The 23,243-nt window shown below is 41.8% G+C and overlaps 1 protein-coding gene across 3 annotated transcripts in view; it reads right to left on the bottom strand.

The window, feature by feature from the left end:
* fbxl17 (F-box and leucine-rich repeat protein 17) overlaps positions 1–23,243 on the bottom strand; it is a 146,780-nt gene that overhangs the window by 80,758 nt on the left and 42,779 nt on the right. For all 3 annotated transcript variants that reach the window (XR_005098725.1, XM_037258431.1, XM_037258432.1), the window contains 2 exons: positions 17,901–18,008; positions 7,930–8,060 (listed from right to left, as the gene is read on the bottom strand). Coding sequence is in view for 2 of the 3 variants with exons in the window: in XM_037258431.1 (XP_037114326.1) it covers positions 7,930–8,060; positions 17,901–18,008 (239 nt within the window). In the remaining variant the exon portion in view is untranslated. The remainder of the gene's footprint in view (positions 1–7,929; positions 8,061–17,900; positions 18,009–23,243) is intronic.

Here is a 23,243-nt window from a genome sequence, read left to right as displayed (position 1 = left end):
GTCCCAAAAAAAAAATTACAACTTCAATAAAAAGAGGTGGTTACAACTTAGAAGGTAGAGGGAAGTTTGCCTGTGTTTCCAGGGAGGGTCCCGAGAATGTCTGGTAAAAAAAATAGTCATGCTTCGTGTTTCTATGCGTTGCCGTCGCGTTGTCTAATGTGAAAAGATCTTTGTATGTTCGACCCCTAGAATAAAATGGCTCATGTCAAGCGGTGGATCCAAATAAATAAAACAATAATAAGAAGTTGAGTCAAAATTAGGATAATGCTGCACTTAGAATAAGGAGACTCATTTTATGTTTCAAGTCCACTTAGCATAATGCTAACAAACAATACAGAGCACTGCCTAGCAAAAAGCCTAAACATGCCATTGTTACTCACTCGCATATATTCTTTATACTCTGGAAAAAAAATACTGATATTACTGCAGCTCACCAAGGGACTTAAAGTAGTTGTGAAACTCCTCTATTTCTGCATAACTGCAATGCACTGCCACCCTGTGGCCAAGTCCTGCATAACAGGAGATCCACGCAATGAATTAGTTCGACTCAACAACCATGGCGGGAACCAAAATAGATGTTAATTGTCTCACTACTATTTGAGAACTTGACGGCAAAGTTTTTTTTTTCTTCATTTTTAGCATTCGTGTTCAGTTTATCAAAGCTACATTTGGTAACGTGGAACTAGTTTGCAAACTTCCTCAGAGTTTGCTAATTATTTACCACTATTGCAGAGTTCCTTTAAAACCGGAGGGGTTACAAACTACCACCTGACTCGCAGGTTTCGTGAGACCACACAGACACACACATACACACACACTCGCACACACACGCACACACACACTAGGAATAGCAATCAGCACAGTATTTGTCCCCAGGACCGTCTAATACAAACCAGGTGAGCAACAACAGCAGTTAATAATAAGTCCAATTTACTTTCAAACTGCCATCACAGAGCGCTGTTTAAAACAGCAATTTGAAACAGTAAATCAGTCTCGGAGCAAAGACATTCTCTCTGTTTATCCCCTGAGATTTGTATACAAATATCCCAGTGAACAAATCTAAGCAGACGTCCTCCATCCGCTTAATGACAGACACAATTTCCTTTCTTCGTCGTCGGCAGAAAATGACCTGCGTGTATTTTTTTTCAGCACTCGACACCATGGGTAATTTTCTCCATTTGGGCCTTGATTTGGAAACATTTGCATGAAAATGTTCGCTTTTGAGGCTCCCATAACAGAGCGCGGCTTTAAAATGCAATTACTCTCCTCAATAGCGGCAGCTAATTACAGAGGTGTGACAAACAGGTAGCAGAACGGAGCGAGCGGCCCGAAACACAACGGCAGGGTCGGCCGCTTGGGAGCCAGCGGCTCAATGGGAAGCAGTAAATTCATTTAGGCCGGCTTCATTAAACCCTGCTCCTTGGACCTTGCATCATGCGCTCCCTTTGGCTCTCGCACTCTCATTTGCGGGGCGGCGGATGTGCCGTGGGTAAGAAAGCAGAGATCATGCCGACGAGAGCGGCGCGCGGCAACCGGGAGAACGCTGCGGGGAGGTACGTGGGGTTAATAGATGAGGAGGGAACTGCAGTGAGAGGATGCGAAGGAAGAAGGGAAGTGAGCGGAGGAAGGAAGACAAAGGAGAGGGATGGTACCAATAAAAGCGCTACGATAATAAAGAAGGAGAGCACGGAAAATTCATACCACATGCTAGCAGGACAGAACAAGGGCACGTGGAAATGCACGCAATTGATGATTAGGAAAGAGGACATGAAAGGATAAGCTTATAAAAGAAGACTTTTCGACATGGCTTTTCCAAAGGGCTCCCCCAAGAGAACCGAGGAAGAAGGAAAATTACAGCTTTGGTCCTCAAACCCGGGCCAAATGCCAGGGCTCCAACATGGTGGAACAAGGGCAATGCTCTCTTTACCATTTAGATTACACAGGCGGCGCTCTGACCTCACGGTATGGACGAGCATAATAAGCCACAGAATCTTGTGCCTGCCTGCCACCTGGAAGCCAAACAACCTGGCCACGACAATACCAACCATAGTTGCATGTGAACACAAAGTTAATTCATTCAGAGACCTAGCTCGCAACAATTTCTGTATTTTTTCCCTACTGACTGAATAGAAATAAAAATAATTTGATTCCAGACACAGAACTGGCTTTTCCATTATGTTGGGGTGGTTTACTTAAAAAATATCGGAATAAACTCCTTTGTTATTCAGGAACGCAAAAGGCCACAATGCCAAAAGGCAATACCAGATATAAATGTTCAACTGTATTCTTCAGATTATCCGACTAAAAATATGTTGATCAATCACAAAATGTGCACCGCTGCCCTCTGCTGGTGGATTGTCTCACCACTCCTCAAAGCAATTGAAATTCAAAGTCGGGCTCATCAGATCCCTACAACTGGACATGGACTAGCGAAAGCACACCTTACAAACAGTTGGGAAACTCATTTTAGGCTTGTATTTTGTGTTTTCATTGGGGCCCGGTGACCATGCACGTCTATTGCTGATCGTTGGAGCACTTCACAAGAACACGATGATATTAGCTGCCGACACACTGATTCTAGGCGACTCCAATGGGTTTTAACATACAGAAGGAACCATCTGCAGGGTGAGTGGATGCAGTCTTGACATTCACAGGGTTGAGGAATGAAGCCAAGCTCCTTGGCGGCACTCACAGAGTCTTGTGGCCATGTGTACTTAAAACCACACACACAGGCAAGTGTCTAGAAATATACATAGAAATGCATGCCTACTGCGGCCTGGACAAAAACCAGAGTATCTACATATATGCTCAAATAGATGTACTGGGAGACATGCACTGCTGATTTTGGGTGGTAAATTGAAACTAGTTTCAAAGTTGCACAACGCACCGAAATAAATAAAAATCAGGAAGGGCACAATTGAAAGGAATCGTGGCCTTTGCGTTCCTGATAAAAGAATGCCCCCCCCCCAAAATGGAATACTAGTCTGAAAATTAGGCAGTGGAACATTTTGGAATTGACTTTTACAAACTCAGTGGTTGGAAGAAAAATCTGTTTAACAGGGAAGTCACCTTGAGAGTGGAAGTAAATGAAAACCATAATAATATCCAGAAAGCGGCGAAGCTGGATAAAAGCAAAAATATCTAATAAGAGAAAATCACTCTCAGCAGCGATCTTCTTTGGGGAAAAACATTTTGCATCTTTAAATCATGTCCTTTATTGCTATCCTGTCTTTTCTCTGGCACTGGTAATCGACCAAAGCAATGACAATTTAGAAAACATGACCTAAAACAGGGGAGCGTTGTAAAATGTCATCCAGGGGAAAAAAAATGTATTTGGACAAAATTGAGACAATAATTCTTAGCGTCGTGGGTGAACAATTCAGTTAATATGGATTTCAGCGTCAGGCTTCCGACTCATTTTTTTAGATGAGAGCGCGTACATATCACAGCTGTGCTCTGCATAAGTGTCAAAACCGAAGAAAATGAAGAAAATTCACAACAGATAGAGAACTTAAAATGTTTAATTAAGCAATACCGCAAGTTTAAAAAAAAAAAGTCCTTGCCTTTATTGTGTCTCCATCCTGAATACTTATATCAAGGCATCAGTTTGACGCCGCCATTCCTCAAAATTAAGCATCGCGGCAGCGTGTTTGTCATCGCGTACCTTCACACGCAACCTGCCAAAAATAATCACTTCAGTGTTTGTGTGCTTGACAGCGAGAGGGGGTAAAGAACAGAGAGAAGCAACTGGAGTGTGAGAATAAAACAGCCAGAAACTAAGATGGAGAAAACAACGCATGGTGACGTGCTGATTGGCCGTTTGAGGTTCATTGAACAAGTGTTTTGCTGTCACGTCTAACAACCGAGCAACAAAACTGCTTCTCAGAGCCCCCCCCAACCCATTGCAGCATCACTCCACACCTAAGTAATTAAACAATGACTTATATTTGTAATATGGTCCATGCCATGACTTGTCGCACGGAACGCTGAGGATCAGAAAGCACTGATGCAAGCATGAAGGTTTCAGAGGAACCCGAAAAAAAGAAGTGACAAGGACATGAGAACGCCCCTCAGCACCTCTCCTCAAATCTGGAGAGACAGATGGCAGAGTAACAAGACGAAGACAAATGTCTGTCGCTCCCTGGTAAGGGCTCGGTTGACATTTTGCTTGGCATTTAGAAAACAAGTTGGGGAAAAAAACAACACAAAGAAACTCAAATAAAGAAGTTGACTGAACTAAGTAAGTGAGTACATTGGACTTTTTCGCACTTGACTTACAAAGTGCTTGGCTAAAAATACAAGAAAAATGATTTTTACAAAATGACTGCTCTTTTTTAAAAATCTCACAAAACTTCTTAGCTCAAGTGCATTCCACAATTTGCGAGCAAGGCTCACCTTGAATGAGTTTTGCAAAGTACTGACTTTATAATAGCTTACTTCTAATTGTTGCTTTCCTGTTTGAAAATACTACAAACAAACAAGTTAGGACGAGCCATGCTAAGAGAAAACCACTTATAACCAGACAACTTACCATCCATTTCCTAGAAAGTTTATTCCTAAATTGGGATGGTAGCTTTATTTATAGAATACAATTCATACACAAGGTAATTTCATAAAAAATATGAAATTTAAAAACAAATGCAAGACTGTCTGACTACTCTATTGACTCTATTGTTTGCTTTATTGTGAAGGTCTTACACTCACACGCACATGCAAACACAGGTATTTAACATCATTGGCATTTTAAAAACACCAATGATTACACAGAAAGAAAAATCATTAAAAATGTCTCTCAGCTTGCTTTAAATCACTTCTTTCTTACGGCGTAATAATGAGAAAGAACTGCTTGTACAAATCAAATTTTAATATCTCTGAGAATAATTCAGGTCTCTGGACAAATAAAAGCGTTGTAAAGAACACAAAAGCAAACAGTGTGAACAGCGAAAACAATAAATCCATTATAGGCCCGACACAAAGGCTCGAAGATGGCATAAAAACACCAATCGTGAAAAGTCAGCCATTTATTCAGCTAGTCCAATTTAATCATGGCTCCCTCCCAATTTTCAAACTGTGAAATTTGAAAAACGTCCCCTCCATTTTGGCCCGCTATCAAGGCTCGAGACGATGCCGGGAAATGATGGGCCCGCCCGCTCGCCCGACGCCACCGCATGCAGCCTATTCTATCCTCTCACGCCGAGAAATGACAGTGACCAAAAATTGACGTCCCACTGTCGCAATCTGCCCATTGGCCCGCGACGCTTGCAAAGTCTTGATTTGTTCATCTCGCTTTCTTACATGGATGCCATTCGCCACCATTACCCGGAAGGATGGGGGCGGGGGGGATCATCCGGAGTGCGCAGTGTTTGTTTTGGCAAGAAATGAAAGACGAGTGGAGAAGGGAAAGGGGAAAAAAAACCAAGAGGCGGCAAAAGAAAAATGAGCAAGTACTTTACCACCCACAGGGCTGTATCTCTCCAATGGCCTCTTATCAGGGGACAAATTGATCCTGGAAATAAGGGGTCATTTCCTGCGCCTGTTTACCTGCCTCTGGCCAAGCGCTACCCCACTGAAGCATTCACACTACTTCTGACCCCGCTGTGCCCTCAGAGGACCATTGTGAAGAGGGCTCCAGTCATTTCGGTCTTTACTCTGACGCCAGAGTGAGAGATGTCGGTATGCATCACGACAACTGTGTGCGCGGCCGTGATGCAGAGAACCTCGAAAAGCTAGAGAGAGCTAACCCACTTTGTATCGGTTTGTAGCCTCTTTGGTGGGTTAGCGTGCAAGGGTCTGCAGTTTGCGACGGCCTTAACTTACAACCTTTAGTCTGTTTATTAATTTGGTCTTCTTTTTCATTTTTAACAATTATCAAATCCTTCAAATGTATGTGATGATCATTTTTCCGCCTTTTTGCTAGTTTAGCCGAGTAGATTGTTGTGAGAGCAATAAAAAGTAATTGATCTGCATTAAAGGTTGATTTTTAGCAACAACAAAAAATAATTTTATTTGTACTTTTGTGGAAAATACCTCCTTGTGTTTAATATTCATTACTGGGTGAAACTGGGATATTGTGCTTGTATATTCAAGTGTCAGTCCAACTTAGTTCCAGAGGTGTTTCTAAAAGGTGTTTCATCGAATCTGTTGTTGTGCATTGTGAGTCATCACACAGTGGCTTACAAGCTCTAACCATGCATGATGCAACCATGCAGGCCTGACAGCACTGGCAAGAAAGGGAAAAAAAACAAAAAAAACACCCCCTTTCCTCCAACACTATTTACCTGACTGGGTTTGAACATTCAAACACATTTTTAGGATGATGCAAGCAGGCACCACAAAATATATAGCCCGATCTGGTGTGGCAGTTTATACTTATTGAACCTTTAAATCCACACGCACACTCACACACATACACACCCTTTAAATATGAGCACCCCCACCCCAACCCGCCACCGCTTTCACGCTTCGAGCCGTGCGACTGTAAAGAGTAACAATAAAGTATCTTACGACTGGAAGGCTTTTATTTGCTTTCAGTCCTTGAGCAGCAGTGGGCATGTGCACAATATACACACCCACATGCACACGTTGGCGTATGCGCAACAATAACCACACGGAAAAAGGCCAGGAGGCACAAAGAGTAAACTGCACCTACAACTTGAGGATTTTCAAAAAATCCTCCTTTGGGGGATGGAGGGTGGAAGATTCATCAAGAATGGCTGACCGGCTCAGTCACCCTCAAAGCTAAGACACGCAATAGCACGTGAGGCTACACAAACACACACACTAAACCAATTATAAATTCCAATATTCCCACAGGTGATCCGGGCAGCTCCTGTCAGACACACGCACGTCTTGAGCCCACGGGCCAGTTCAGTAAATATCATTACGGCATCAAGGCACCATGTTATGTGTGTGCGCGTGCGAGGGCGCCTGTGTGGAACCCTTTCGAGCCTTTCGCCAAACTTCATGTTTTGTTGATTGAAAGGAGGTAGAGGTAGCATCACATTCCCCATCACATGTCTGCCGCAAACTTAATGCAAGAATGATTCCGCACACACACGTTATGTGCACCGCGTTAAAATTCAATATTGTGTTCACACTCCCGAGTCGGAGTGGGAGCGCAGTCGGCGGGAGGAGCAACAACCGTAGCTGCAAATCGATAGATTAAATTGAAACATATGAATAAAACACAGCGTGATAAATAAAAGAGGAGATGGTTTACTCTTGTTGCTGCAATACTGCGCAGCCCCTCGACTCCCAAAGCAGATGGCGGGAGCAGAGGAGACTGATGACCAGAGGGACAAAGAAACAAAAGAAAATGTGCTTTGGAACATTTTCTTTTTTTTTTAAATCAGTTCTTAGATGGATTCTTGTGTGTGTTTGTGCGATGATCTTCCGTTCAGCGGGTATGTTAAAAAGGTTAATCAGCCAAATGAAACATCCATGTTATCATTAAGGAAACATTTTGTGTAATGTGACCATATAGAGCTATCGATCAGGATGAAATGTGTCTTCAAACAACCAACAGTCAAAAAAAACAAAATCAGCAATTTGGATTTTACCGTGGTGATGCAATTAGAATATTTTAATAATGGCTTAAATCTGTCAGCTCGTAGAAAATACCATCAAAAATTTATCAAGCATTATTTGTCAATCATGACACTAATGAGTCATTAAAAGAACATTAGGGAAAATCCTCTCGATCCATTTACTTTTCTTAATTGGATTTATTACAATTTATTTTAAAAAATGGCTTGCTTGCTTTAGCTGCAAGGCAGCTAGTTTGCTTTTTTATGGTTTGTTTTTGCCATGCTATGGTTGTATGGCCTCATCTCAGCCATATTATTTTTCTTTTACTCTTAGCGCTTACATGATTATCAGTCGGCATCGACGTGATCCAAAATAAGACTGTCAACAACAGGCTGAACATACCTGTCATTGATGCTCCAGTTGAGGCAGAGGTTGAGAGAGCTGAGTTTGCGACACTTCTTCACCACCTCCATTACCGTCTCATTGTTCAGCTCTGAGATGTGCCGCAAGTCCAGCACGGTCAGGTTGCGTAGCTGAAAACATAAAAGTAGCATCAAGGTTTGGTGGTGATGGTCAGTCATTTCTTATTATTATGTTTGAATACAATACAGAGTTATTTTTCTTTATTAAAAAGACAAATGTGTGACTAAAAGTAGGACTGGAGACTTAACTCCCGGAGCGCTGACAAAAAAAAAATCATCCATTTGAAAATTGGTCATTGTGTTTCTTCTGTGATGTTAAGCATAGAGAAACCAATTAAATAGAACGTGATGGCTGGATGGGTGCTCCAAACACTTCCATCCTAAGCCATCAAAGCATAAGAATTAGTCTCATACGACTTTGTTAGTTTTCCAATATGTGCTTCCATAACTGCTGTGAGGACTTCTGAGCCAATACTATGTATGCTCCCTTTCCTTTCATCTCCCCAATTTTAAATCAGCCCTCGCTCCTATCTGAATACTCCCAAAGAGGTCCCGGGATTAAAAAAAAAAAAAAAGTCAATATCTTGGCTTCCTGACACCCACCATGTGTGAAAAAAACAGGCTTTGGGAAAATGAATGAAGCACATTTAACTGCACGCATGTTGGAGGGGGGTCAACCAGTCAGAGGAGTGATATTCCAGGCGGCCTCCGGGGAGGGCGGGCGGGGGTGCGAAATGTCACGGCCACGGCTAAAAAGAAAACAAGCTCACGTTGGGTGTTTAGATCACTGAGCACGACTGTTGGCTCCATAGGTTTGACATATAAAGCAGCAGCGTGAACGCACGGGGGGGTGGGGGGTGGGGGGCAGAGGCTCATTGAGTCAACCAAGCGGACGTGAGAAAGCGTCTTCCGCTAACCGTTCTAAAACTGGCCATATAATTGCATCGCCTGTTCTAAAGGTCTTCTTCACCATGAAATAAACATGAAACAGAATGTTGTGATAACACGGAGACGTCTGTATGTATATGCTGAATAGATGTGAGGTAAACAAACAGCTTGTGTGTTTGCATGTGTGGACAAATAAGTGTGTATGTGACAAATAAGAAGGTCAAGTGGGTGAGCGGCTGGTGTTTGATGGAAGGCCAGCGTAGGTGAATGCGGACAAGCAAACACAAAAAAAAGTTGCGACGTTCCCCTGTGGCCAATGCCGAATCAAATAACAAATTATTCATGCCCAATAAACCCGATCCATGTGTGTGTGTCACTTATATCCAATCAGATTTATCACGTGACCATTACATCTCCTCACACATGCATATTTATTAACGTGATTAAACCTTCAGGAAATCCCCCCCGAGGACAAAAATCGTATTTGCTCACCAAATTTAAAACTGCTTATGTCGGCTAAACTGAGCTCTGAATCCAGCCAATAGAGTAAATTTCATTGATGTGGCTAACCAATGGGAAATGGGGCCAACAGCGGTCGGATTGGATTGGCCCGTAGTGTAGCTTGGTGGGCGAAAATAGAAAATGTATGTGTTGGCGAAAGGGAGGAGGCAGCCAAGACTGGAACTTTGTTCATCCATCTCCGCAAGTTGATGTATGAAAAAAGAACAAGCTTTCAGTAATTACTCAGAGCCACATCAGGTGACGGGACGCAAAGCCGGCCTTTGTTTTCCCATAGTTGACAGATTACATTAATTTCACTCGAAACGTTTTAACGGCTCCAATCGTATTGAATCACTTCCACTCGCGAAATAGTTCATTTTGTGTGTCACAGGAATATACGCGCAGGGGAAGAAAAACAAACTAACGGTGAGCGCGGCGGTGAAGGGAAACAAAGCCGGTGATTTAGGTAGAAAGAAAAATCGACTTTGGAAAAAAAAAAATGAGGGGAGGGGGTGAGGGTGGATTCAGAGTTTTTCTTTTTCTACCGCCTGTGACCACGCAGACTTCATCACGTCTCCCCCGAGTTGGCAGCTACACCTGGATAATTATTCATGCCATTCATAAAAACAGCCAAACCTGCAAAATCCAGCTGCTCTGAGGCCAGCCTGGTGTCCCCACCCATGAATATACGCAGGCTGGCGCTCAAATTAATGCACGCATTGATTTTTATGAATATTCCGAGTTCGGCGCGTGGACGCACGCTCAAGTGCACAAACACAATGAGGATTCTCAGAACACAATCGCGCATTATGAACTCACGCTGCTCCAATGAATCAACCCTTCCGCCAAAAATAATTTCATCTCCAATCAGTAAATTAACAACCAATACTCCTATGTCTTAAAGGCATGATTTTAATTTAAATTTAGATTGAAAAGAACAGGGGGGGGAATTTATTATGCCGAGTACAATGTGCGCCAAAGCACTATTAAATCTGCTAAATTGGATATAAATTATGGACAATTTCTCCGTTGTTTCCGGCCCAAAAACATGCAATCGATTCACACGCAGAGACGGATGAGAAAACGTCTCATACATGAGACAACGGGTGTAGCAGCACATGTTTTTCTGAAATGAGTATTATTTAATGTGGCCCGCGTGACAGGAGGGGGTGCGCCTCCTGGCTCGGCTTCAATTAGAGGCTCTCTCAGGCAGGAAGAATGAGAGTCTGAGGTCAAACGCAACGCGCCGTTTGAAATTAAAGAAAAATAACACACGCTTTTAAAAATACACCCTCTCTTGGCTACAAGCGTGGGGAGTTCAATATTAGAGGCGGGTGATTTGACACTTTATTGCATTAAACGGTGTTATAGGGCCAAGTAGTCCACGCTCACTTACAACTCTTGCGTTATTACAGCATTTATTTGCTCAACCTCAAGCGTCAAGCCTTGCTGAGCAGGAAGCTAGGGGACCTCATGCAGAGGATGTGATGTCATAACCGCAAGGCTACATGAGCGAGCGTTGCTTTTGGAACCATTAGTTTGGTTAATTCAAATTGTGATTTAATGGGGATGTTTGAGACTGTTCCTTGATAAAAATAATTTTTTTTTTGGGGGTATATGTTTACATGACCACAGTGGTTTGGAAGCTTTAAAACATAAATCCTCTGAGTATTGGGGCTTATATTATAGTGTCGCAAAAAGTGTACATCCATTTGATACTTAGTATTCTAAATATGGCCACAAAGGATTCTATTCAAGAGCTGGCTGGTAAAACAAGCGCTTGTTGTATTTGCAGTGTTCACCAACATGATGCCTGTGAACACGTCAACATGGAGCTTATCAAAATAACACCTGAAAAGTAAACACCATTTTTGTTGAGTTATAGAAAACCTTAGAATAAATGAGAATGTGACACTATTGGCAAAAAAATTAAGACGTAGGAGTTAAAGATGGGTATAAAAAAAATGACAATAAAAATGTTATCTTCGGAATTAGCAATTGAGGAAAAAAAAGACGTCGTGGAAGAGACACTTTTGCTCAAAACTTTGTGCACAGCAAATGCCGGACTTAAGTTTCCGACAGTCATCCAAAGTTCTGAAGAGGAAGTCAAAGTCACAACAAGCGCGACTGTTTTGTTGTAGCGGCGGCGGCCCGGCCGCCATTACGCATTCCGCTCAGACGCCCTCATGTGTTGCAGACGGTGTCAGGCAGGACGCGACGGAGGCCAAAGGGGTGAGATGAGTGTAGCCGTGTCACTACGTGGCTACAAGTGGGCACTCATGCATACACACTTTTGTTTTCTTCTTAACCATGTCCTGCAGAGTTCCGTGAGACAAGATCAAATCACTCTTGCCCACGTGATAAATCATTATTGCATATTGATCAGAATTGCATCACCTGAATGAGTCATAGTTTTTAGTATTTGTGAATTGAGCAACTGAGCAATTCTAAAAACCTAAATCTTCAGTTGACTGTCAAAAGTGCTGTAGACATAATTTGAGTGGATTTCCAACAAAATCCAATCCAATGTTCAGCATTGTGATATTAATATGAAGAGAGTGAGAGAAAGAAATGCATGAACTGGAAAAGTCATATTTTTATTGTACGTTTAATATCAAGCAATAAATTCTATTGTCTAGGTCGGGATGGATAGATGTGTGTACGTGTGTGTTTTTATCTGTCATACACCCATCTACAGTACTGTCTATCACTTATTTCCTCCGCCACAGTCCTTTTTTCTCCCTTTCAGCCACTAATCCCACATGTGCAAGTGTTGATAACAAACTCAGTAGTGAGGAAAGGCTCGAGGAGGAGATAGCGAGCACTGTTTCGTGCGGGGCTCGGCGTACACTTGTATGTGCGCTCACAAACGCGCAGACAACAAAGAGCGCTGGTTGGCAGCCAGACAGTACAGTGGCACCAGCTTGGCCAATAACCAGACAAGAAGCAACACACCCGCCCAACCCTACTGGAGGTCAACAACCCCTTCATTGCGTCACCCCTCCGTCTGTGGATTAAAACGTCTGACAGCTAAATGAATTATTCTTCAATTACTCTTGCAACACACACACACACACATAAAAAAAAAAAAAACATCATCCTCAGGCTCTTCTTTACTCATTATATATATAAATCCCCCAATCTCCTTCTTACAGGAGCAGAGAAAATTATTATTTCCATTTTCAGCGCCTTCCCCCCTTCTCCCCTGCCAACCTCTATAACCTTTCTTGCTCCAAAAGCCCCTCTTAGTCCTCAAATTGCCCCCCTCACTCCAGTCAGTTATCCCCAATTCCACCTCTGGGACAAGTATGCAATCGCTCAGACACACACACACGCACACATTTTATTTCATATAGCAATAGGTACAGACATGCATTTAGTTCATTCGCTTGTTTCCAGGCGAGGTTATCGGTGTAACACAGGTCACTGCGGTAATGTATTTCCAGTGCACCAATATGGAGGGGGACGCGAGATAAGGTGTCGACAGACTATGGCAAAGCCAGACATCACTCTTCCATTGTAGGAGGGCAAGTGAAGGCGAGGCGCATGTCACAGTGAAAGACCTCCAAAGCAATTACAACGAGACTTGTGGGAAAATAAAAAAGTTTGGAAGTCAAACAACTTGGGAGTTCAAATTTTAAGGAACAAAATTTCACCGTGACCCGAATAGGATGAGGAGTAGAAAATGGATGGATAGATAGTAGAGTGAGTAAAGTACAAGAAATGGAAGACATCTGGGTTAGAGTGTGTCAACGTGGCTTGGCATGCGTTGATTTGCCTCAATCCCTCGCTTCCCCCATGTGGTTTGTGTTTTCTTTGGCTTTTTCTTTGTTTATCCCCATTCAAAAGGGAATCTGGGATGATAAGCCAAAAGAAAAAAAAAAATGGTAATGACAACAATAGAACTAAAAAAAGAAACCGCAAAAAAAAAAAAAAAGCTTCGCTCTACTTTTTGTGTTTACGTTAAGGTGCTTACTCAAGGAGCGCGTCTGGTATAATAACTGAGCCGAACATATCATGCAAGTTGGAAAAATGACTCGATGTGGGGGGGTCCTGATAGCAGAAGCTTCAAGACAACAACAACATGCAGTTATGATGACATTGACGCCAAATAGACAGGCGGAGAAATCTCTCGTTCCAAGTGCGGATGAATGGGAGAGTTGCATCATTCAATATAACGGCGCCATACAAAAGACTCAAAAGAGATCCTGAACAATAGGGAGCATCCAAAGATCCTCTGGTATCTCTGTCCCTTACATTTCTAACACTACCACAGAATTTCAAATATTGCTGTGTCGACATTCCACGTCAATGGTATTTATACAAAAGCGGGAAAAGTTCTGCAGAGGGGACAACTGTACAGAAGAAGCCCAAAAGAGTATAACAGTTTTATGACGGTGGACGTTTGACCCCCTTGGGCCGGATTACATCTATTTCAATTATTACTTATGGAGAAAATAAATTCAATATATTGATATTACCATTGCACCGCCACCACAAAGAATAAAACCTATAATTATGGTTCTGAAATTAAATAGCCTCCCCGTCCCACAGCAGACTGTTTTATACGCTCGAAAAGCACATCGAAAGCTGGAGGTATTGTGGTCCGGTTGTTTCAAATTTAGAGAATATTTATCAAAGGTCCCAACGTTCTGTGGCGCGGAACAACAAAACCGCCGAGGCAGCACGGCTGAATGGAGCTACAAGGCCCCAAATTAAGACCAGAAAAATCCCAGTTGTGCACATCAGAGAGACGACACAAAGCTATCACAGCCTCAAAATATATGTCGTTTCATCTCTGACACATTCTTCAACAGCCTCGTCATTTGTTATGTCCCAGGGCGGCTCTCATTCGCCCAGACATTAAGACTTTTCACAGGAGGGGGGGGAAAAGAAACAAGTATGAGTCCCACATTGTCTTGGGGCAATGATAGGTTGATGTATGAGGAGGCAGAGGGGAAGTCATCTCAGAGCGACGGGAGGAACCCTCGCCGCCACCAAGAGCGGCTCTCTTAACATCAACTTTCCAATAGAGTCGACCTTGGACTTAATCACTGGCAGAAGAAAAGAGCCGCGCTTGACAGGAAGATGGAGAGACACAGAGGGACTGTTTGTGAGCGTAACAAACACAGCACATATGCAAGAGGGAGGCAATGTCTTAAGATTGATTGATGGAAAAGCTCAAAAACAGAAAGATGGTCAACGGAAACGAGGTGATTTCAACACTTTTCAATCAGGAGGCAATGTCTTAAGACTGATTGATGGAAAAGCTCACAAACGAAAAGACGGTTAACGGAAACAAGGTGATTTCAACACTTTTCAATCAGGAGAATGCGAGTTAGAAGAGGCGTGCTAGCGCAAGCGGGCCACACACATAACTGGGCCTAACTGAGTTTTTTTGAGTTTGAGTTCAGACAATCCAAAGACAATCACAGCCAAATACAAAGTTTGTTGTGTTCAGAAGTACTTTCACAGTAATGTATCATGTCTTTTCTACAGACAACTTTGTTTGGGACTTTGAAAAAGTGTCACGCTGGGATTTTAAAATCGTGGAGAGCACAGGTGTCAAACTCAAGGCCCGGGGGCCAGATACGGCCCGCCACATCATTTTATGTGGCCCGCAAAGACAATCAAATCGTGTCATTACTAGAATTGCAAATTGTCTTCACTTTTAATAGTATTTAAATTTAATAAATATTTGACCAGATTTTACTCGTCTGATTTGAAAACGAGTTTGTTTTGTAGCTTTTACTGCATATAATATGAGGTGCTCATACATTGATTTGGGTTGACAGTCATAACGGCCCTCCGAAAGAAGCTATGACTACAATGCGGCCCGCGAAAAAAACGAGTTTGACACCCCTGGTGTAGAGAATCATCGAGCAAGCAACCAAAAAATTCCTAGGTAGCTTTCATGACCATTTTACAGCACATGCTCAAAATAGCAGCTAGCTTTTGATAAGTGCATGTTTATAATTGTCAAAGGCACTGCTTCAGCATCTACATATTGCTGTAATAATCCTCAACTAACAAAATGGCAACTTAAGTGAAATGGTGTAAAACGTCTCCCAGACTGGAGAGCTCAATTGGTTTTCTTGTTGTAACCAACAAGACAATAGCTTAGCAAGCAGAGCCGTGCTACAGATAGAGTTTTGCCGCACATCGCAGGGGAGCCGCACAGCCCGCGTGGAATTAACCAAGGCCGAACCATTAAAGGATCATAAATGCCAAGTCTTTATAGTTACTCGGCACACCATCGGCATTAGCGCCGTGGGAGGCCCGTTGCGAGAATCAGATCGTGTGATTAGGAGAATACCGTTTCCAATTGATTTCCTCGTCCCCTCATTTGTGTGAAGTCGGTTTAAAAAAAGAATATCAATCTGAAATGAGGGTGGCATAAATGAGAACTTCATAAAATATAATGGATTTTGTCCAGTTCTCTTTTGCGCTAACAGGGTGGCGAGGAAGGGGAATGGGTAGCTTATCAAAGAGACAGCGTGCAATTGAGGAGGCCAAATAAGAGGGAGGGAAGGTAATAATTGAGCAAGGGGGGAGGGGGAGGGCAGCCTTGCGCTCGCATGGATAGTCTACGGAGTCATCAGGAAATGCAACGATTCCTTATGCGGGAATACGATTTTCAATCGACAATGGGAGGGGCCAAGCGGGAATAAATGAGGCGGAATCACCTGCTAAAGAGAAGATTACCGAGAGAGTCAGTAAAAAGAGCAAACAAGCAGTATGGGAAGCCTTGAAACACAAAAAATAGCAGTGGAAATAACAGAAATAAGACTTGAACCCGAGACGAGCTTCGATGTGATTCATGGCAACGACAACCGATTCTCTCGGTGCGTTGTTTCCAAATCCTCAGGTTTATTCGAGTGCAAGCTTTCCAGCAGGAATTGGTGCAGAGTTGTAATCCATGCTGTCTAAGATTTGGCTGAACAAGTCTGACATTGTTCCTTTACAGTTGGCGAGACAATTTGGAGGCATTTACTCCACTGGCGTTTGCATCGCTGCCGTGTCTTTTCCCCTTTGAATCTTTACAATGATATTGGCAGTTTCCAGGTCTTCCAAGAGAGATCTTGCCGTAGTCTTCCGGGATTTCAGTCCTTTGCATGTTTGTGGTCAACTTATAAATGTAGCAAGGAGACTCTGCGGCTCTGTTCATATTTTTCAGATTGTTTCTTCCGACGGCGGTGTGTGAATTCAGCCCCCACTTGAATATTTGGATAAAAATCCATCGTGTGATTTAATAAAGCGGTCATCACATCTCAAAAGTTGAGAGTATAATTGAAATAAACAATCGATAACTAATCAGCAACTAACTTTGAAAAAAAAAATCTCGAAATCAGGATTATGCACAGCTAAAACTCTCCACGGGTTAACACGGTAATAAATAATAATGAAGTAAGCCAGACCGTGCATGTTCGCCTTCACCTCGCTGTATGCCAACGCTGTTATGATTGGCTGGCTTCATTACGGTCTGTCTACAACACCATGGCCAAGGTCACCAGAGGCCACTGAGATGATAGGGAGGCCAAAACCATAAGTGCAAATTAATCTGCTGTTTAATCTAATAATGTAGGGCGGTATCGGCTGTCTCAGTCCTATTAACACAACAGTAATTGCATTTGAGAGGGAACGGCCGCCCAAGCCCCACGTGGGTGCGTTCACACTCGTGCGTGAGCCCGAGTTCATCAGAAATAAATCGAATTGTATTACAAGGGCACATATGTGGATGTACAATACACATCGGTCCCTAAGAGCGACCGTGCATTCGAGATGGATTGTTATGACAAAAGTGCTGAATGCCATCTGAGGATTCGCCTTTGTGTGTCCATGTTTATATGGCGCCGAGCTTCTTTAACCACGGGGCCCCGACTCATTAGGATGCTAATATACAAACAGCGGGGTGCACTTAGACAAGTGGCATATTATTGGGATTCATCTCATTAGGCTTTCATGAGATTTAAAAGGGAACACATAACTTCAAAATGAAGTCGGAGATACGAGACACAGTCGGGTTCTGGGATTCTTTTTAAAAAGTACAATTTACCACTTGGAGACACTGCACGGCCTGCAGGCGCTAGGATTATATCTGAATCAAACATCCACGCATGAAGAAAATGGAGTCACATTTGTAAGCTATTCATAAAGAACATCTTACAGGATTAATTTACCGTTTTGACAAATTTAAGAAAAGTAATTTAAATTAAAATAATTAAAATAAAAAAGCTAAAAATCAATTTTGTCACTCAGTGCTAAATTATTATTATTATATATATTTTTTTATCTATAAAGTAGATTTAGTACTAACTTTACTAAATTCACTTTACCATCTCACCTCTTTGTTTAAACGAAGAACCTGAATGATTTTGAGGTAGTTAAGGTCGCAATGTTTGTGTTGAAATAATTCAAGCTGTGTCATCTTAGTTCTGTTCACTTTAGATTTTCACACATCTAATTATAGGAATGAAATCCGTCTAATCTTTGAATATTGATCTTTGTAAAATGCCATTCACCATCACGGTCCAGGTATGACCAAAGCTGTATGAGACTTACAGCGGTGAGATGGATGACTCCTTGAGATGTCACGGGGCATCCCATGAAGCCGACAAACTGCAGCTCTGGGCAATGCTCGGCAACCGCTCGCATCGACTGGTCAGTGACCTGCAGAAGACAAGGGGAGATGAAATTTAGTTGACTCAAGTTACAATTTGTTTTGTCGCGGCGGTGAAACGCAAATGAGCATTACAGCGGGGAGGGTACAATCATCTTGTAAACAAGTATTGTGGGGAAATTCTACAAGCAAGTGGGTGCAGACAGCTGTTGTCAAATTCATGACTAAATGTCAGCTCCATCTGCGCTGCATTCTGGATTGTTTTATGCTTGATGAGCAGCTGAAGTGAGGAGGAGGAAAGAGGCTAATAGGCAAAACGGGACTTGTCTGCCAAGCGGCATCGACTTATGATGGATGGACCACTCCCCTTCATTCACCCGGCCGTCCACGAGCAGCCTCAGAATGGATCGGCTGGGATCAATGGGGAAGCGAAACATTTCCACCACCTTATATTGTGCTCATCAATACAGGTATTGATACTGTAGCAACGTTCACTCTCAGAAACACCCGAGAAAGATGTGGGAGATTGTCCTCTCCGTGCTTCTCAAAGTCTTCTCATCAATCACCACAAGCAAATAAGATGAGAAGAAATGAGAGCGGATCGACTTTTTAGGCTGATTAATTGACGACGGAACACTGAAGGACTTTAGATGGCAAAAAAAAAACTTTTTTAATCACGTCTAGGTAAATTAATTTTTGGAGGTCCCCAAGAATCTCTATAACCGCTTAGAGCACTCAAATACGAATCCTAAACGCCGCTTGTGTTGTTTACATGATGAGATATACTTTTCATTCGAAACAACAAAACTATTAAATAAATAGTTATAATAAAACTAAATATAAAATAAATATATAGTATATAATATATATTAAAAAATATATATATATATATATAATATAATAATACATATATATATAAATATATATGTAAATATATAAAAGGAATAAAACATCATTTCCATTTAGACAAACTGAAATAAATACTTGAATAAAACAAAACATGACCCCTTGTCATGAATCTAAAATAAAACAAATAAAATAAACCACACAATTAAATCTTGGAAATTTCAAATGACAAACACTTTGGCTCCGGGACTCACAACAACAATGACAGAGTCCATTTCTTTTTTGCCAAAGTCACATGCTGCACGGCTTATGGGGGTGAAAACACCTCCTGGAGCACCACTCAAGCTTTACGGAGAATTTCTCAAGCTTAACGGTATGGAGCCAACTTGGTTGAAAAGGTTTGAAATGGCTCATAATAGAATGTGACCGTAAGGTCTAGCAGACTAGATGTAGCACCGCACCACCAATTACATTATGTCCAAAAGAATTTAGTTCTTATTTGCTACTCCACAAAATAAACCTGCTCCTCATGCTCGACTATTTTATTCTATAAATTGGAGAGATGTTGAAATATGCTTTGAGTTTGTGTTTTACGCCAGAGGTATTTTGCTTTTTTAGTACAGTGGAACCTCTTGAGTATTGTCAATAGTGCTGGCCATCTTTCAGGTTGCAACTTGAAATAATCTGATCCAAGGTCGACCTTGAGTGTTGTCAGCCTTCATAAAAGCTTTAGAAGCAGGACAGGCGACATGTGGCGTCTTAATTAACAGAGCCGTTGGAAGAAAAATCAAATAAATGTATTACTTTGATGGAATCTAAATTTGGCAACATGCCCTGAGGCCTAAGATGTTTCGTGACTCATGCACTGAAATTTGTTTAAATTCAGAAGTGCATTGTTTTCCAAATTTGATTCATACTTCAAGGGTGTTCAATTTCCACAAAAGAAATGTGTAAATCAGATCAATTCTTACTTTTTTTTTTTTTTTTAAATAGACTTTTTGTGGTAATGAACACAAATTGTCTTGCAGATTAACTAGCAATTATAATTTCAATTAAAAAAAAGACTTTCTCTGGGTGTGTGCAAAACATTTAAAAAAAAATTAACAGCCCTTGATCATTTCAACTAAGAAAAAACTGTTGAGTGAACTCCACAGATTCATAAAGTGGCGGCAAAGTTGTGAGGATGGACTACGACATTTCTTTTAGTGCTTACATCACGTGGCTAAATAAATCAACCCCCCAGAGGAGAACGCTTCATCCCGTACGGCGGTGTTCGTAACAGTTGACTGTACTTGACAACCTTGTACTGATGAAATCGATAAGCTGGAGCCACTTAAAAATTCTCCACCTCAGATTTGGACCCGCCGATCTGGCTCTCGCTCCAGTCAGAAGTGATTATCTGAAGGGGAGTCGGTGCTCCCAACTGGAAAACCTGATGCATACGGAACATGATCTTGCAGGGCCAGGTAAAGACAAGTGTGTGGATGCAACTCAAAAAGAGAAGAAAAAAAAAGCTGAGCTCCACAAGCATGAACAAAAGAAAACTAGCAGCAATGAAAAAGTCAAGCGCTTCAATAAAAAAATGCAGACTCTCAACTCCAAGGCTGTATATGTGTAGCGAGTCTCATTGGACCAAAGAAAGAATATTACACCGCTACAATTATTTTCAGCAAGCGAGAAAGAACGGGAAAAAAAAATAAAGAGCAGCGCACAACAGGCCAGGTGGGCATGTACCGTATCAAATTAGGACTTGTACCCGGGCGGATCCATCAATGTGGATTCCTCAGTAAAATTCAGAATCTAAAAAAAAAAAAAAAAAAAAAAAAACATGCTCCTCTTCAGCCATGAAAGGACTTTGATTTAAAAACATAAATATAGCGATGGCAACCATTTGTTTAGAAGCCTTGTGGCCCGCCAAGAGAGGCCTTCAAACCTTTCAGCCTTCCACTATCTGATTTAATACTCTCCTAGTGAAGCAAGAAAAGCAGACTGCAATTGCACAACGCTGCAATCATAAAGATGGCTTTTGTGTGGGTCTTGTTGCAAGGTAATTGTTGAGAGTGCTGTGGTTGCCAAAAAAAAAACAAAAAAGGTAATGTTGCGTGTGAGAGCGTGTTTCATCTTACAGCATGTCCTTGCCTACGCTAATGCTGGGGAAGCACCCAGGGGCCACATCTACTCCGATATGGGCATCGATATGGTCCATCATACGACTCATTTGACTCCATCAGACCAGAGTGGTGTTTGTCTTTTTTTTTTTTTTTTTGTCCAATGCGCCGTTATTTCCTGCCTGATGCACCTCTCATTTAGCATTGAGCTGTACTGGACCAATAAAGTCAAAGCATCAGTGATTAAGAACACGAGCATGTAAAGTAGAGCCTTAAAACGATGTCAAATAGAATACGAATTAAAAAGTCATACTTTCCATTTATCAAGCTCGTCTACAATGCCAAAAAAACTCACGGTCAGTGTTGCGCTATTAAGTGTTTCCTGCATGCGTTTGACAATGAATGCTTTCGACTTCCCAAATTACCATTCAGAGAGATTTTGGGACAAAAGAAAACATCATTAGAAAGACATATTTTTGGCAAGTCATGTGACTTACACAAAATGCTTTAATGAATAAAATTGCCATCTGGTATGACTCCATTTTAGGACTGACAAAAGTTAAGCCTTTATAAATGCTTGAAAGTCGGTTTGATTCGGGAGACTGTTGGACTGAATTTTTTTTATATTAAGTTTCCTTTTATCATAATAAAAAAAAAAATGGCCTGTACGTGTTTTAAGTAACATATAACTGACACTGGGCCGAAAATCCCAATGCCACAATTTGCCAAATTACATTATTTTCCCAAAAAATCTGTTCTATTGGTTATCCCACACAATTTTACAATTTTTTGGCCATTCAAAAGTGTTGAAAACGGCTTTTCAAAATGGCTTATGAATAATGTTTTGATTTTATTTTTATTCTTCTATCAGCAAAGTCTTGAGATACCAGGGGTCCACTGCATAGTTAATATTCCTTGGCATGTATTTACCCAAGATTTAAAGATTAAAATTAGGAAAAAAAAATAATGTCTAGACTTGCAAAACAATCACCCAGTAATGCAAGCTAGCATTCCAAAAACAATTAAATAAGAGTAAACGATATCTTAATCTTTAAGGGACATGACTGAGGTTAGATAAATAAAAGCTTCCGAACACTGGGAAAAAAAAACATTTGTACTGTCTGTTTTCCAATGGCGATGTGCCTTTCGAACAACTTTAGATCTGTGTGGTTCTATTGTTGCAATTCCACACAAAAAAAAGCTTCAGAGCAGTCTCAATCCAAAAACCCCTCGAGATGAAAATTCTGCAACTCAATCAGAGGCCACTGAATATAACGACGTCTTGATGAAAGCTCTTTGTTACGAAAGCACTCTTGTGCAATTTTACACATTTCCAATATGATGCAAAAACATGGACACCGCATGCATGCCCGCAAGGTGCAAATTGAAGTGGGGTGATTTTCATCAAAGTTGGGTTCTTTTCCAAGGTAATCATTTCCCTCACAAATACTCTCTTGGGGGTGATCCTGCAGTGGTCTCATCACGGCCTTGGAGAGGGAACACACTTAAAGACCCATGCTTGATCTCTCTCACACTCACTCACACACAAACACATACATAGACAAAACATTGTCTACTTTTACAGGCCTGTGTTGAGCTGTATAGATTTGAAGGAGTGGTGATCTTGCAAAAAATCTAAATGCATCCTTATTATGTTCTGTAATATCCGCTGCCTGGAGACAAAGGCAACACGGAAAGTCGTTAAGTTTTACTACAGCGAGGGAGAGTCTCTTTACTGTGCTTCCTCTGTGCTGATGAGCTGTTGTGCACTAAGTACAAGGTTTGCCTGGGTATTGATCAGAGAAGCGAGTCTCTGAAGATGAGAAGGTCTAACACACACACACACACACACACAGATTGCATACGTATCACTGAGTCCGGACAGATTACAGAGGCAAGCGAGATAAACAAGAAGAAATTTTCAATCTTTTCCGATTACTATAATGAAGCTTGTGATCTGGGGCGTATTTGTTTAGCGGCTTTAGCCCGGTAAATCCTGTCTGGATCCGGACGTGACAGGCAGGGCGGTAGGACGGGCCGCCAAAACGACTGGTATGCACAGAGGCAGGCGCGTGAATATGAAAGCGGTCTGATCTTATTAAAGGCCTGATGGGATGGAGGCGGAGGCGCGGGGATGAGAGCTCTGAATCACCACTTTCTAATCAATCAATCTAATTAAGCAAGCTTTATGAACGCGGCGGCAAGCCGAGAAAGGATCTGCCGACACACAGATTAATAATGATTACTGAATAGCCAGCAACACATTCTATTAAGCATCCATCTTCATGCCTGTCTGAATGCATTGCAGAGGAACTCAACTCAGGGCCGTTT

The sequence above is a fragment of the Syngnathus acus genome, chromosome 9, assembly GCF_901709675.1.
Source record: "Syngnathus acus chromosome 9, fSynAcu1.2, whole genome shotgun sequence".
Lineage (NCBI taxonomy): Eukaryota > Metazoa > Chordata > Actinopteri > Syngnathiformes > Syngnathidae > Syngnathus > Syngnathus acus.
Note: the sequence above shows the minus strand (reverse complement) of the source record. Positions and strands in the feature narration are given on the sequence as shown.